The sequence below is a fragment of the Mirounga angustirostris genome, unplaced genomic scaffold (assembly GCF_029215605.1).
Source record: "Mirounga angustirostris isolate CCGP_5_RB_7025 unplaced genomic scaffold, mMirAng1.0.hap1 SCAF_3, whole genome shotgun sequence".
Classification (NCBI taxonomy): Eukaryota; Metazoa; Chordata; class Mammalia; order Carnivora; family Phocidae; genus Mirounga; species Mirounga angustirostris.
In genome coordinates this window covers 118,870,660-118,884,031 of record NW_026991711.1, presented here as the reverse complement: position 1 = coordinate 118,884,031, position 13,372 = coordinate 118,870,660, and the positions used below count along the sequence as shown (strand labels likewise).

At 44.0% G+C, this 13,372-nt stretch overlaps 1 protein-coding gene across 9 annotated transcripts in view; it reads right to left on the bottom strand.

Annotated features, from left to right (window-relative positions):
• The window catches only part of FMNL2 (formin like 2), a 307,166-nt gene that overhangs the window by 17,706 nt on the left and 276,088 nt on the right, over window positions 1–13,372 (bottom strand). For 8 of the 9 annotated variants that reach the window (XM_045868856.3, XM_045868857.3, XM_045868855.3 and 5 more), the window contains 6 exons: window positions 11,411–11,512; window positions 9,374–9,683; window positions 8,842–9,054; window positions 3,846–3,970; window positions 2,121–2,323; window positions 340–574 (listed from right to left, as the gene is read on the bottom strand). In XM_045868856.3, the coding sequence (XP_045724812.1) occupies window positions 340–574; window positions 2,121–2,323; window positions 3,846–3,970; window positions 8,842–9,054; window positions 9,374–9,683; window positions 11,411–11,512 (1,188 nt within the window). The remainder of the gene's footprint in view (window positions 1–339; window positions 575–2,120; window positions 2,324–3,845; window positions 3,971–8,841; window positions 9,055–9,373; window positions 9,684–11,410; window positions 11,513–13,372) is intronic. The other variant, XM_054506213.2, reaches the window with a different exon arrangement.

The window sequence follows — 13,372 nt, the reverse complement described above, 5'->3', positions numbered from 1 at the left end:
TCTTGCCAACCCACTCAGTCAGAGGACTGGTATCTTCAGGAGGGGAACAAGTTTGAGAAAATGATCTTCCGGGTCCTATGTATTGAAGGGGAAACCCAGAGGACATCCGTAGACACAGAAAATGGCATTCTATGGAGGAGAATAGCAATATGGAAAATGGAAATTCACCATTTTCACATTTAGTTGGCATACACAATGTGAAAAGGAATGGACAAAATAAAAATGCAATCTAGAAAGTTCTGGGAAGGAGTCTTTAGAGCCCATGATGTTAAGTACAATTTTGGAAGAGACTTAAAAGAAAAAATGATACTGTATCCCTGCCAGAGCTGGTCCACTTACAGGAGTCAGCATCTGAATGCTCTCCGCAAAGTTCCCAATGAAGGCCATGATGGTCATCTTCTGCATGAGCCTCTCAATTTTACTGAACTGCATCATGAACCGGTCTTCATCTGACAAGTTCTCCAGGGGCTTCCTTTCCCGCTCATAGAGCCGAAACACTTTCACCTCGTTCTCAGTTGGCAAGAACCTCATCAAACATTCTACAAAGTCTACAGGCAATGTCTTCAAGTCAAATCTGAAGACAGATGTGGACATGTCAGTGTTAGAGAGAAAACCTCCTACCTTTTCAACCGCACCCCCATTTGGTCCTGCTCATCAACCACCATCGCAATAAACTGATGATGTCTACAGCCAAACGGTGGAGATGCCACTTGGTGCTGGCTCATGACTGCCCAACAAGTAGCTTCAGTGGTCCTTTCTGAGAACCTAGACCTCATCACAACATCCATGCTCAGTTTTTAGCCCATTACTATTGATCTAAGTCTCCAGAAATCAACACTTAAATGACAGGAAGAGCGAGAAGGCAGGCTGAAGCATCTGATGTTTAAGCGGTTCAAGGACATAGTTTTTAAGGCATATTAAGTACTGCTAATTAGGGAGACTGATATTATATACACAATTACAGAATATCTGGTAAACTCTAATATTTTTCAATTAAACCAACAGTTTGGGCTATTTTCTCTACGTTAGGAAAAAAATGTATCCAAATGACTGTACTAAATGGATGTTTTGGTTTAAATGGATACATCCCTTGAAGGTATATCAGGTCTCTTTGGATATATGCTCAATTTGAACAAACAGAATATTTGCTACAATCTCTATTTTCTTCCCTGGACAATCTTTGTCCAGCAGAATGACAGAATTATATCTAATCATCATGATAAATACGGCATCTATAGATTAAAAACTAGAATGCCAACCATGTTTCAACTTCAGAAATCAGAACAGAATATAGGATACACTAGACTATTGGATTTTGATCCTGAGTACATGAAATTGGAACAAATGATTTCTGAGGGCCATATACTCCCCTAAAGATCTCTTACCGAAATTTATGAAATACCAATTTACAATGAATTCATTCCTAACACATCTAAAACATTTGTTCCTAATCATATTTGAAATCCATCATGACCACAAGAAGGGCAAAAAGATTCCTCTCATAGAAAAGTAAATAAAACCAATGCCTTCTCTGCAATCCAGGGATAAGAAAAGAACTGAACTTTAAAATTTCCTGAAAGCTGCTAAGAGAAACAGGAATCACATTCCTATTGTTATGAACTAAAATATGCATCTGTATCACATTTGCATCTGGCACTGAATTGTATCATTCCACAAATGCCATCAAATTTGTATTCAACAAATCGAGAGAAAATTCAGATACTCCAGAGCAAATGAACAGTCTCTCCCTTTTTTTAGCATCTGTAATTCTCCACTCCTTGGAGGTATTCATTGCTATAGACATACAGGAAAGCAGACCAAGTTAATAAATGATGTCATGATCCAGTTGTTACTCTTCTAAAATAATTTTCGCTCGAATACAGCGCTCACAAGGGTAATTTCTGGCCTGCCTCTTTAGTGCTGGCATTCCATTCAACTCTGAAGTCACACATATGTAACAAAGGGAACCTTTGGTATGTGGATATCAAGGATTGCTCCATCTTTTATCTTCCATCTTGCCCTATTGAAATATTTATGTTCTCTACCAATCATAACTTTCTTATTTTTGTTTTTATCCTAAATTCACTAGAATCGATTTTTCCAGAATGCCCTGAACTTACACATGTATAGCTTTACATATCTCATCGGCGGTCTTTCCAGCTTTCCTTAAAGTTATGGCAAGATTTTTGGCCCTATTTGCTTCTAGTAATGTCACTTTGTTGGATCCCTTCTGTGTTATCTTCTGTTTGCTTGAAGAAAGATCAATGGCAGGACCTTGGGCTTTTGTCTTAAATATTTCCTCAAATTCATCCACATTTAAATCCTGGAGTAGAGAGGGATGAAATAGGCAAATTGGATTACACCTAAAAATTAAGTCAGAAACCATTCTGACAGTTTCTTAAGCATCAAAGAACTTACTTTTTCTACTCAATACTTGCCTTTGACCATGGCTTACTCTGTTTTCCTGTTTGTGCTATGGCATGACTTAGGCCCCACGTACAGCTATGAACGTCTAAACTAGAGAACCGATTCCATCTGGCCAACTCAACAGCTTTTCCCTAATTACCTTGCAGGGCCGGCCACCACAGACTAAAACTATCAAACCAGACAGTGAGTGTGATTATTGAGTTCTTACTCAGAGTTCAATAAAGGGCTTTTTAATGCCCTTTTATAAATGAAGGGCAGGGTTTATATCAGATACATATTTTGTGGCATCCACTGAAGATAATTACAACCACTCCATAGCAACATAACTATTTTTTTTTAAGATTTTATTTATTTATTTGACAGACAGAGAGAGAGCACAAGTAGGCAGAGCGGCAGGTAGAGGGAGAGGGAGAAGCAGGCTCCCTGCTGAGCAGAGAGCCGGATACGGGGCTCAATCCCAGGACCCTGGGATCGTGACCTGAGCCGAAGGCAGTCGCTCAACCGACTGAGCCACCCAGGCGCCCCCATTTACTAATTTTTAATATACAAGTTTTCTTTTTGTGATTTGGAGCCATTTTCTTTTTCAAACCCTAATAGTTTTAAGCCTTTGAAAGCATTTAGATCCTACCTATATGATTAGTGGATAAAATAGACTTATTGTGTGATACAAGAGTTTAAGTCACTATTCTTAAGCAAAAAGACATATCAAGAAAATACAAAGCATAATATAATATGGTAGCTAAATAACTGGTAGAGAATATAAATCAGGTATAAATTGAAGATTTCAGACTTATGGGGTCATTTTATCTTTTTTTTTTTTTTAACATTTTATTTATTTATTTGAGACAGAGAGAATGAGAGAGAGAGAGAGCACATGAGAGGGGGGAGGGTAGGAGGAGAAGCAGACTCCCCGCTGAGCAGGGAGCCCTATGCGGGACTCGATCCAGGGACTCCGGGATCATGACCTGAGCCGAAGGCAGTCGCTTAACCAACTGAGCCACCCAGGCGCCCAAGATTTCATTTTATTTATTTATTTTTTTAAGATTTTATTTATTTATTTGAGAGAGAGCAGGAGAGGGGGTAGGGTCCGAGGGAGAAACAGACTCCCTGCCGAGCAGGGAGCCCGATGCGGGACTCGATCCCAGGACTCCAGGATCATGACCTGAGCTGAAGGCAGTCGCTTAACCATCTGAGCCACCCGGGCGCCCCCGTAACATAACTTTTTAAACACAGATTTGAAACCACCTTACAAAACAGTGTCCAACTTTATTCTCTGATATTCAAAATCCTTTTCTTCTTTACATCAAGGCATTTAAAAGGCTAGCATTGTGTCACTGAGCCTTCCAGGTTAGCAGAGCACCCATTTTAGCTTTGCTGCCCAGAGAGCCCTCCCTGCTTCTAACCAATGAGAAAGATACCTCCAGGATTCGCTCGTCATCAATTTCGTTGAAGACCGTGCCATTGATCTGATTTGGTTTCAGGGCAACCCAGTTAAAAACTGGCATTCTGAATTTCGTCTTGATTGGCTTCTTAATTTTCACAGCTACAGAAGTCAGAGAGGATGAAATTAGGACTCCACCAAAACCCCACGATCCTCAAGAACAATCAGAGAACAGTCCTTGCAGATGACACTTCAACACTGGGGCCACACAGGCAAGAGGCGCCCAAGTGTTTTTAAACACACAAAACATCACACGTGGCTTTGGCTAGGGCAATCTGAGGTCATTTGGTTGAATGATGCAACATTATGGTAAAGTTGGCTAAGAGCCAGGGGTTGTTTTTTGTGTTTGTTTTTGTTTTAATGCAGGCAAATGGATTGCTCTGTTACACTCACAATGTTAGGACAACGCTTAAGACAAAGTATTGGGGAACAAAAATTATTAATAATGTTATTAGACAGCAGAGAGGACAAATGCTCTGTGACACTGGTGAGTGTGAGTCAGATTGTGAAATCTTAAATTCTTGGTTCTAGAACACGTATTTCCAAACCAATGTTAAAAGACAATCAGAGACTGCAGTCAGTGGCTGACTCCACCACCAGGACTGTGATGTCAGGAAGGCTGGCTTTCTGCTGGAGCAATTCGCTCGTGTGGGCCATTTTGACAATGGGGATTATACTGATGCTGAGTTATTCCAACCAGACCAAGGGCCACGAACAGCTCAAAATAGAAAATATTTAAGACGACAGAAGGGGTACTCAGAAATCAGGATTAGTATTGGTTTTCGAGAATGGTCACAGTCCCGTCCCCCGCTCTTTAAAAAGCAAGTTCTCCCCAGGAGTCAGCTACATGTGACTAGAAGGCATCCATGAACCCATGAAAAACACAGAAAACCTCTTAAGAGAGGAAGGGATATCTGTCTTTGAGGGTCTGGTGAGGAATTGTCAACTCCTCTTACTGTGGGGAGATGAGCTAAAAAAGGAAATCTATTAAAAATTCCATGAATTACACATCATAAAGAAGTCTTCCCAAACCATCTACATATATATATATGTATATACATATATATATGTAGGTATGTGTACATACACATACACACACACACCTTAAGTCTGTCCTGGGCTGCCCAGCACACCATATTTGGGAGCTCCGCTATTTGCCATCATTAGTAAGGGAGGGAGAAGGGCAGTACAGAACAAAATAAACCCAATGCACACTGGGCATCCCCCTGGTTGCCGGCCATTCCTCCAGAGTTACGAAGGCCACATACCCAGCAGGAATGTCATCTGATAAATCCACACATAAGCATGCAGGAACACGGAAACACAGCTTTTGCCAAACCAGGTCATTCTACCACCGTGACACCATAAGCCCCACCACCCGACAGTGTTGGACAGCTCACCGCACTTCATTTTGGTCTACACTGCCCAGGAAAACCCGTGTCCTCCGCAGGACAAAGGAACAGACTTTCCTCTAGGCTGGCATGTGAGCGATATGGAGGGAGAAGGGGGAGCAGGGGAGAAGCTGTGCGGGATCTTCCCACAATCTGAGCTGGTGGGTCCATGCCATTTGGTTCCGCCATCCATCCATGGACACCGCAGGCCCCAGGACACGCACTGAAAGTCATCCCATCTGCAGCTACCCTACTTTTAACTCGTCGGCAAAATTAGGAATACGCCTGAGACCAGAACACAGGCCAAAAAAAAAAAAACAGTTATCTTCAGAAAGCTGTCCTAACTCCGACTGGGGAATGAAGGGTGGGTAACAGGATAGGGGGCCTACAGGTGACCATGACAGACACTGTGCTTGCAACGTTCAGGCTAAAGGAGTGGCTCTGTGTGGGTGGGCGTGTGTTCCCTGGAGAGCCGGAGACCAGCAGGAAAGGCCTGGAAAAGCAGCACCTAGAAGTCTGTCCTTGTTCTGTGGGGCAAATGCCATTTTTCCCCAGAATAAATCGAAAATCCTTCTAGAGTGGAGGCCTTAGATTCAGCTGTGACCATTAAACTAAGAGAAAAAAACACTCTTTTTCTTTCAGGGCAGAAGGAATATGGCCTATGAAATCCAGGCTGCCTGCTTACAGAGCCGTAATCTCTTTTACAGAAACATGTGGGCAAACCTAGACCAACTGTCAGCCAACAGCGAGACTTCCCGCACACACAGGGTCCAAATGCATGGTTCGGTGTAAGATGGAATGAAAAGATGTGAAGGCACAGTGTGACCAACAGAAACACATGATAGACAGTACACTCAGTGAGGAGCAACCTACAGAAAAGCTTGATTGGCCCATCTTTTGTGGAAGCAGAAAGAACAAAGAAAATACAAAAAAAAAAAAAAATTAGATATGGTTAGAGTCAAGCCACTCAGCAATTCACACACTCTTAGCAGAGAATTTCATGCTTCTTGGACACATTTCACAAGGCAGCACAGAACCATAAATGCATTTCCATTCGGGCCTGCCTTAAAGACTCACTTATTATTTTGTTTTAAAAAGTAATCCTTCTTAGAAGAGGGGAAAAAATGATCTCATTATGGTCCCAAACAGCCATACTGAACTGTGCTAGGTATTCCATAAGATACGAGCAGTGTTTTAAGAAAACCATCAGCCAAGTACAAATTCTCACTGTGAACTTACAAAGCACCTTCTCCCAAAGAGACAGCAAAGGTTACAGACTGCCTGGGCATCTGTCACAGATGACCAACACGGGAAATGGGAACCAGACTGCTCTAGCACAGATGTGGGGAGGTAAGCCTAACGCTTCAAATATACATTCCACGCTGTGCATTTTCTCTATAAAATGCAAAGACAACTTCACTAGATAAAATTAGAGGACTGCATTCAGGTCCCCTGTCTTGGCCACCATGCACACACCTGGCTCATTGCCTACCAAAGAGATAGGCCATCCTGTTGCCCATGGATCCAAGGGCCTAGCAATGTCACAGGTTTCTGGGTTCCAGGAGCCCGGGGCATATCATCTCAGCTCTGTCCCTTGCCTCTACTGGGACATCCTGATTCTGTCTGGCTTCTTCATTCCAGGGAGAAAGTTACCCCACACACTGGCAACCCATCTTACAAAATGTGCTAAATAACAGTCTTATAATCCTTAGATCTTATAAAACAGAACATCTTGTCATTGTTTAATGGACACTTAGGGCACCAAAGAGGAGATTCTTAAGTCCCACCCACAGCCCTCTAAAAATAGTCTAAGACACAAAGGGGACAGCCTCCAGCTGCATAACCCTGAAGGCAGCGCTGGGTCTTCAGCTGAACAGAGTTCCACACCGTAGAGCTGAGGCCATCCAGAGACCCTGCAAGTGTTCAAGATTAAGTCGTGGGAAGAGCCCAGAGGGGACAAGACTCCGAAGAGAGCCCTGGACCTGCACATCTCAGCCTCACGCCAAGGCAGTTCTGAGTTCTAAATGAGAGCTCGGTGGATGGAAGTAGAGGCTCTATCGTGCCAGGCTGTACCAAAGAGAAAGGAGGTGGTACCCAACGAGAGCCCCCGCAGCAAGCACGGGCCACGGGGAGCATTCGCGGGGAGCATTCGCAGGGCGCTATGAGGGAAGCCTCGTCCGTGAGCCAGGCGTCCATGGCAACTACAGGTTTCCACACTCAGTGCCTGAGAGCAGCCTGTCGATGGAAGGAATTCCTGGGGCTTGCTAGGAGGTTTTTGGTTCACATTCTAAAATCTAATAGTTCCACAATGACACACCTTTAACTTTTGTCCTTAGGAAGCAATAAAAGTTCTAGAAGAAAGGAGGAGATGGGGGTGACCCTGAATGGTAGAACTGAATCACTGGATTACTGTGAACATTACTTTCAATAGGCCCCTTGTTTGTTTCTTGGACAACTTCACAGAAGTTGGGGTGGAAGGAGACACCACAGACTCGGTGTAGAACAAGGTTGCTCCTGGGTGGCTTTCTGGTGCCTGAAAGGGCGTCAGTCACTAGGATGAATCAGTCGCACTGACTGGCCACTACAGCTGCTGATGGGACGGCGGTCCGGGAACTCTCCCACAGCTAAGGCGGTCATTAGACACTGGACAGAAGGCTCTGAGAACTACCGCACTTAACAGAGTGGTAGGTGTTCATCGGAAATAAGAGACCGAAGTGGAGGAGAAAGCAGAATTTTCTGATGTCGCAGAGACAGCACAGCAAAGCTCAGAGCTCACGGCAATTTCAAAATGCCAGGGAAATGCTCCATGACGGGGGAAATGGCTTGTGGTATTTTAGAAAAGAGTAAAAAGTCACTTCCATGAGTCAAAAAATCAGAACTCCTATTTCAAGGCATTAGAACCATTCTCTTCGTCTCGCCCCCTCCCCCCCCATGCCCCCAACACACCCAGTTTTATTTCTGGTGAGGTGGGGATGCCACATTCTCTCCTGTTAGCAGGAGGGCAGTGTGCATGATTCAGCAGCGTTTCAAGGCACAGAGATACCGCTGTCGGCAACGCGTCCCTTGAAGGTTCAGTTGCACTACAGTGAATTCTGAGGTCTTCAAATGCGCAGAAGAGATGCCTGGAAGCCTACATCGGGCAATTACGCAGAGAGCCATTTTCCCCTTTTGTAAATGACACCGCGAATACCTTCCAAAAACAGAGCCGAGAGCACCGAAAGCACCGTGTGTCAGAGCTCCGACTAGTACAGATGCCCACAAGTGTTCCATGAATCCATGAAAATGCACTGATCCCTAAGAAGGTAACTTGTCTTTCTTCCCCTTTCTAGGTGGGGAGAGCGGAAGGTGGGAAGTCTGCAAAATCAGAACTCCCTGCTAGAGAGCACAACAGCTACCCAGAGAAAAATGCCCCTGTGCATGGCTTCCCCTTTTGAGGCTCCATTAGCAGCACTGCTCTTAGATTAAGAGGAGGTACATGGGCTTGCAAGAGACCTGGACTTTCAAAGAAGCTTTAAAGTCTCGGGAGCTAACACAGTGGGTATCTCGCACACGGGTACCTGGGTCTGAATTCTGTGCTCTTACCTGCTAATCCTGAGTTGAAAACCACTGTGGGCGAGGACGTCCCGGGCAGCGGGGGTGCAGAGGGAGGAGGAGGGGGTGGTAAAGGAGAAACCAGCACAGTCTCAGCTGCAGGGCCTGGCAGAGGGGGAGGAGGGGGTGGTGGGGGAGGAGGCGGGGGAGGGGGTGGGGGTGGGGGCGGTGGCGGCATGGGTGGCGTTACTGGACCATTTTGCACTAGCAAAAAAAAGCAGAAACAAATTGCCTTTGAAAACAGGGGAATGGTTTCACCTGCAGGATGTCATGTGCAGATAAAGTATCCAAAAAACAAAACACTTAAAATGACATGGGAATTTTTTTCAAACACTATAACATCTCCCCACTGGCAAATAAAGAATACAAGGCAACATACGTAAAGGCTTCAGCTTTAGAACCTTAATCTCAAAATGTAAAAAGTGGCCAACAAAAGCAAACAAAGGACATAAACGGACAGTGGATAAAAGAAGAAATACAAATATCCCGATACCCTTTCAGTTCTCCCGCCCAGGCTTCTTACCTGCTTCAGGCGTGTCTGCCGATGGAGGTAGTGGGGGGGGAGGAGGGGGCAGGCCCGAGGAGGCGACCCCCATTACTGGTCCCATAAAGTTACCCACTGCCGCTTCTGACCCCGTGGACAATGTGCCAGAGGCCACGACTGGCAGTATGGATATGTCCCCATCCCCTTTCTTCTGAATTTTAATGCTCCCTTGTTTCTCCAGTTCATGAATCTTTTTTTCCAGAGTAGACTGTCTTTGAATGGCTTCTTCTTTTTCTTTGACCATTTTCCTTAATGTGTGAACTTGGGTATTTGCATCTTTGTAGATCTCCTGCAAAAAGAGTCCACAGTCAAGAGTTTAACTTCACATGACATTCATACCTATTACCATCAGATTGGCAAATTGAGGATCAAGAAAATAACAAAAAATAAAAGGAAAAGGAAAAGGGAAAGGGAGAGGAAAGGAAAGGAAAGGAAAAGAGAAAAAGGATACTCATAAATACATAGGAATCGTATGGAACTCAGCCAGATCCTATAAACTCCCATTCATTATCAGTTTTTCATTGGTAATGCATGCAATATATTCTAGCAATTGTTACTGTTAATACAGTTCTTTCTATTAAGAAGTGTGGCTAACTCAATTTTCCCTGCAGGTAGAGAGGAACAAGGCAGAGATAATCCAAAGATAATTTTATAGCTGACTCTGGAACACCCTGAGGGTATTTCGATGGGGCAGCATATTTTCCTTTTATTTTAAAATTTATTTGTAACTCCGAGACACATATCAGCTAACAGTAGACAAAAGGCCCTAAGTCAGATTTGGATGGAAGTCAGACTGGGATTAAAAATCTGCAGAGCATGGAATGATCTACTCATGAATAACCAGGAGCTGATTGTTCTTGAATGGGTTTCTCCGGCCTTCACAACGCCCCCTTGACCAAGCTCAGGACAGTAATCCTTGTAACATTTTCCCTTTGGTATGCAGTTAACAGAACAGGCCAGTGCTTCCCTCGACTGATTGCTTAGCTCTGTCTACGTTTTTAGCAGAAAACAAAAAAGTTACAATTTTCAATTTAAAGGCCGTCCCCGTTCCTTTTATTAGGGGCCCACCGAGGTTCCAGTGAAAGGATTTTATGGAACTTACTTGCTAGGTCTTGTACATGTGATCTCTCACCACAAACCTCCAGCAGGCAGGGAAACATTCTTCACACCCTGTCTATTATTAATAATCTGAGAGTCTGACTTGAATTGAGTCCATATGCTACAACTTTGTCTCGATGGCGTGCCAAAAAATAAATTTCCTAGAGTTAACTGTAGGACATGTCAGAATATCAAGCAACACACACAGACATGATAACCATCGCATAAAATGTGCCGTTTCATCAACGATGGTGTAAAGGCAAGCATTGTGCCTGAAAGCCCTCCAGGCGTTTTGGTGATTTTATGCTCTGGACAGTTCTAAGCACACGGATAGCACTCCATAAATACCTGACACAAGGTAAAACAATGCTAAGGCCAAATAAAATAGCTGGGATTATCTGATAACAAAATGGATTGGTTTTGCTTTGCCTTCTTTCTTTCTTTTTCTTTTTCTTTTTTTTTAATTTTTTGGTGAATGCCATTCGGTCTCGCCTACGTTGATTTCACCATTTCCATGGCAACCATCAAATCTGGTTTCAAGTAGAAGCAAAGCAAAAAAATACAAAGAAGTCCAAGTCCTAATAAAATAAATAAGGGGCATGAATTAAATCCATGCCGTGTTTTTATTTCCAAGCAAATGGGTGATCCACTGAATCAACTCAGACTCGTCCAGATGGGAAAACATTGTTGCCGTCAAAATCTGTGATAAGGAAGGACTGAACCCCCAACATTTGATTGCACACACGTGTATACATACCCTATATGTATTTTCAACTATCACCTCTGAAACGGTTCCAATAAATATGCTGCATCAGTGCATTCCCCTGACATGAATGTATTCCACGTTCTACTAGGACTAAAGCCGGTGCACAATTCCCTGCAATGCCCGTCCGGGCCAGCTGTCATCAGCGCACTTACTCGAACAACATCCAGCTCCTTGTTCCTCTGCATGAGCTGCTTTTCCAGTTCCACAATCTTGGACATGGCTTCATTCTCCGTGTCTTGCAGTTTTTCAGACAACTGTGAAGTTTTAAAAGGGAACCTGTGGTCACAACACACGACCATTCTGCTCGGGTCCTCAGTTCTCAGAAAGTAGAGCTCAAAAACCATTCGGGGCCCATCAGAGTCCTTCCTGTGTTCCCCAAGCTGTTTTTTGGAAATGTTAATATTTATAATAGGATTCTGAATACATACTTGCTTCTAATAGGAATTAGTAATCTACACATGATCTTTAATAAAATCCATACAACAGCTCCTTAGTGTTGGGACCTAGACGGTGCCTCTCCCTCTGTTTCTGCAGGAGCTGATGAGGATGGGGGACAGTGGGTAAGGCAAGAAGGGAGATTCACTCTTCCTGCCCGAAGAAAAGGCCATTAGGCCAAAACTTTTGAAAATCATCGGTCCACAAAACTTGGTTCTGTTATTATTGAAAACCAGCGGACAAAACGGTACTGCTGGTTTTGACCCAAACTACCCAAATACTAAGTCATTTGGAGGGCCAGTTCGAAAAAACGGGTGGCCTGCTACGAAAGTGGGTTGTGTGAATATGGTCATGCAATGCTGGCTGAGGCTTCCAGAAGAAGATTGGCTGAACCATGTGTTAAATAGTTACTCTTCCCACAAGGCTCTGAAAGTGAGCAACTTCGGATTTCACTGAGAATGATCACAAGTAAAGAAAACCAGGGAGGCAAGGAGAGGAGGAAGGGCAGAGCTGAAAACCCTGATCAGGTTCAGAACACGAGTCAAATCTTTTAGGGTAAGAAACATCGGGCCGCTAAGTGCCCTTCCTAAGCGGGTGCCAACCACGTCACTGCAGCACTTACAAGGTGGGGGGAAAGGTTGGCTCACCAACTTGGCTTAACCACAGCCAAGAAGATGCCCATTTCAGAGTAATGGACAAAGGTGAAGGATGTCAAGCATGTCCGATACTCTCAACTAAGAAAATGTGGAGGAAAATAAATGGGCCACTCAAATGGGGGAAAATAATATTGCTCCAAAAAGAGACCACTGATTTATAACCAAGGACACTGCCAAGCAGAATTCAACGTAAGAATTTGGTCCTCACAATGCTTGGGTCTTTAAGAAGCACCATTTTTTGGTTCATTCCTGCAATATTCAAATATCTGCTTAATGGATGAACACATGAACAGCCTCTGAAAGCCTTTAGACTCATAGTCAACTTAGTGTGTGGCAAGAAAAATCCCTCAAAGAAAAATGAGCCCCTGCCCTGAAAAGAGGACACTCCTCAAAGAAGAGGATATAAGGGAACACTCACTAATTTCCTTGAAAATGCCTACTGTTGAAGAGATTCTTTTTAGAACTTGAGTAAGCATAAGGCAAGACTGGGCAGACATGCATCACGAAACCACAAGATCACCCCGTCCACGGGCCTGTGTGGACACACGGAGTGGAGCATGACTTACATTCACAAGACTGAGTGAAATATAACTTATTGACACACCAAACCAAACTCCCACAGAGGCTGAAGTGGGCGGTATCTTGCCTGGGTAGCCATGGTAGTTGCACTGAGGGAGAGGGTTAGGTGTGAGACAGGAAAGACACAGGTAACAGTCCAATTAGCCCTGGGGCTTATTTTAGTTGCTAGAACCCATCTTTCATAGGCCTATGTGAGCACATGCGACAGAAAATGATTTCTATTCAGAAGAACAGGAGTAGAAGAGGACTTCTTCACCTCAGCCCAAATTCACATACTCGAGCGACATTTCCCCCCTACATGGCACCAACCATCTCACTCTTGGGTGCCTGTCTGTAACTAAGATGCCCAGGAAATCTGGGCTCAGCAGAAACCAGCTCAGCAGATGAGCTAAGGCAAGGCAACGGATTCCCCTTGGTTTTAAGTAACAAACATGCTTTCTTTGA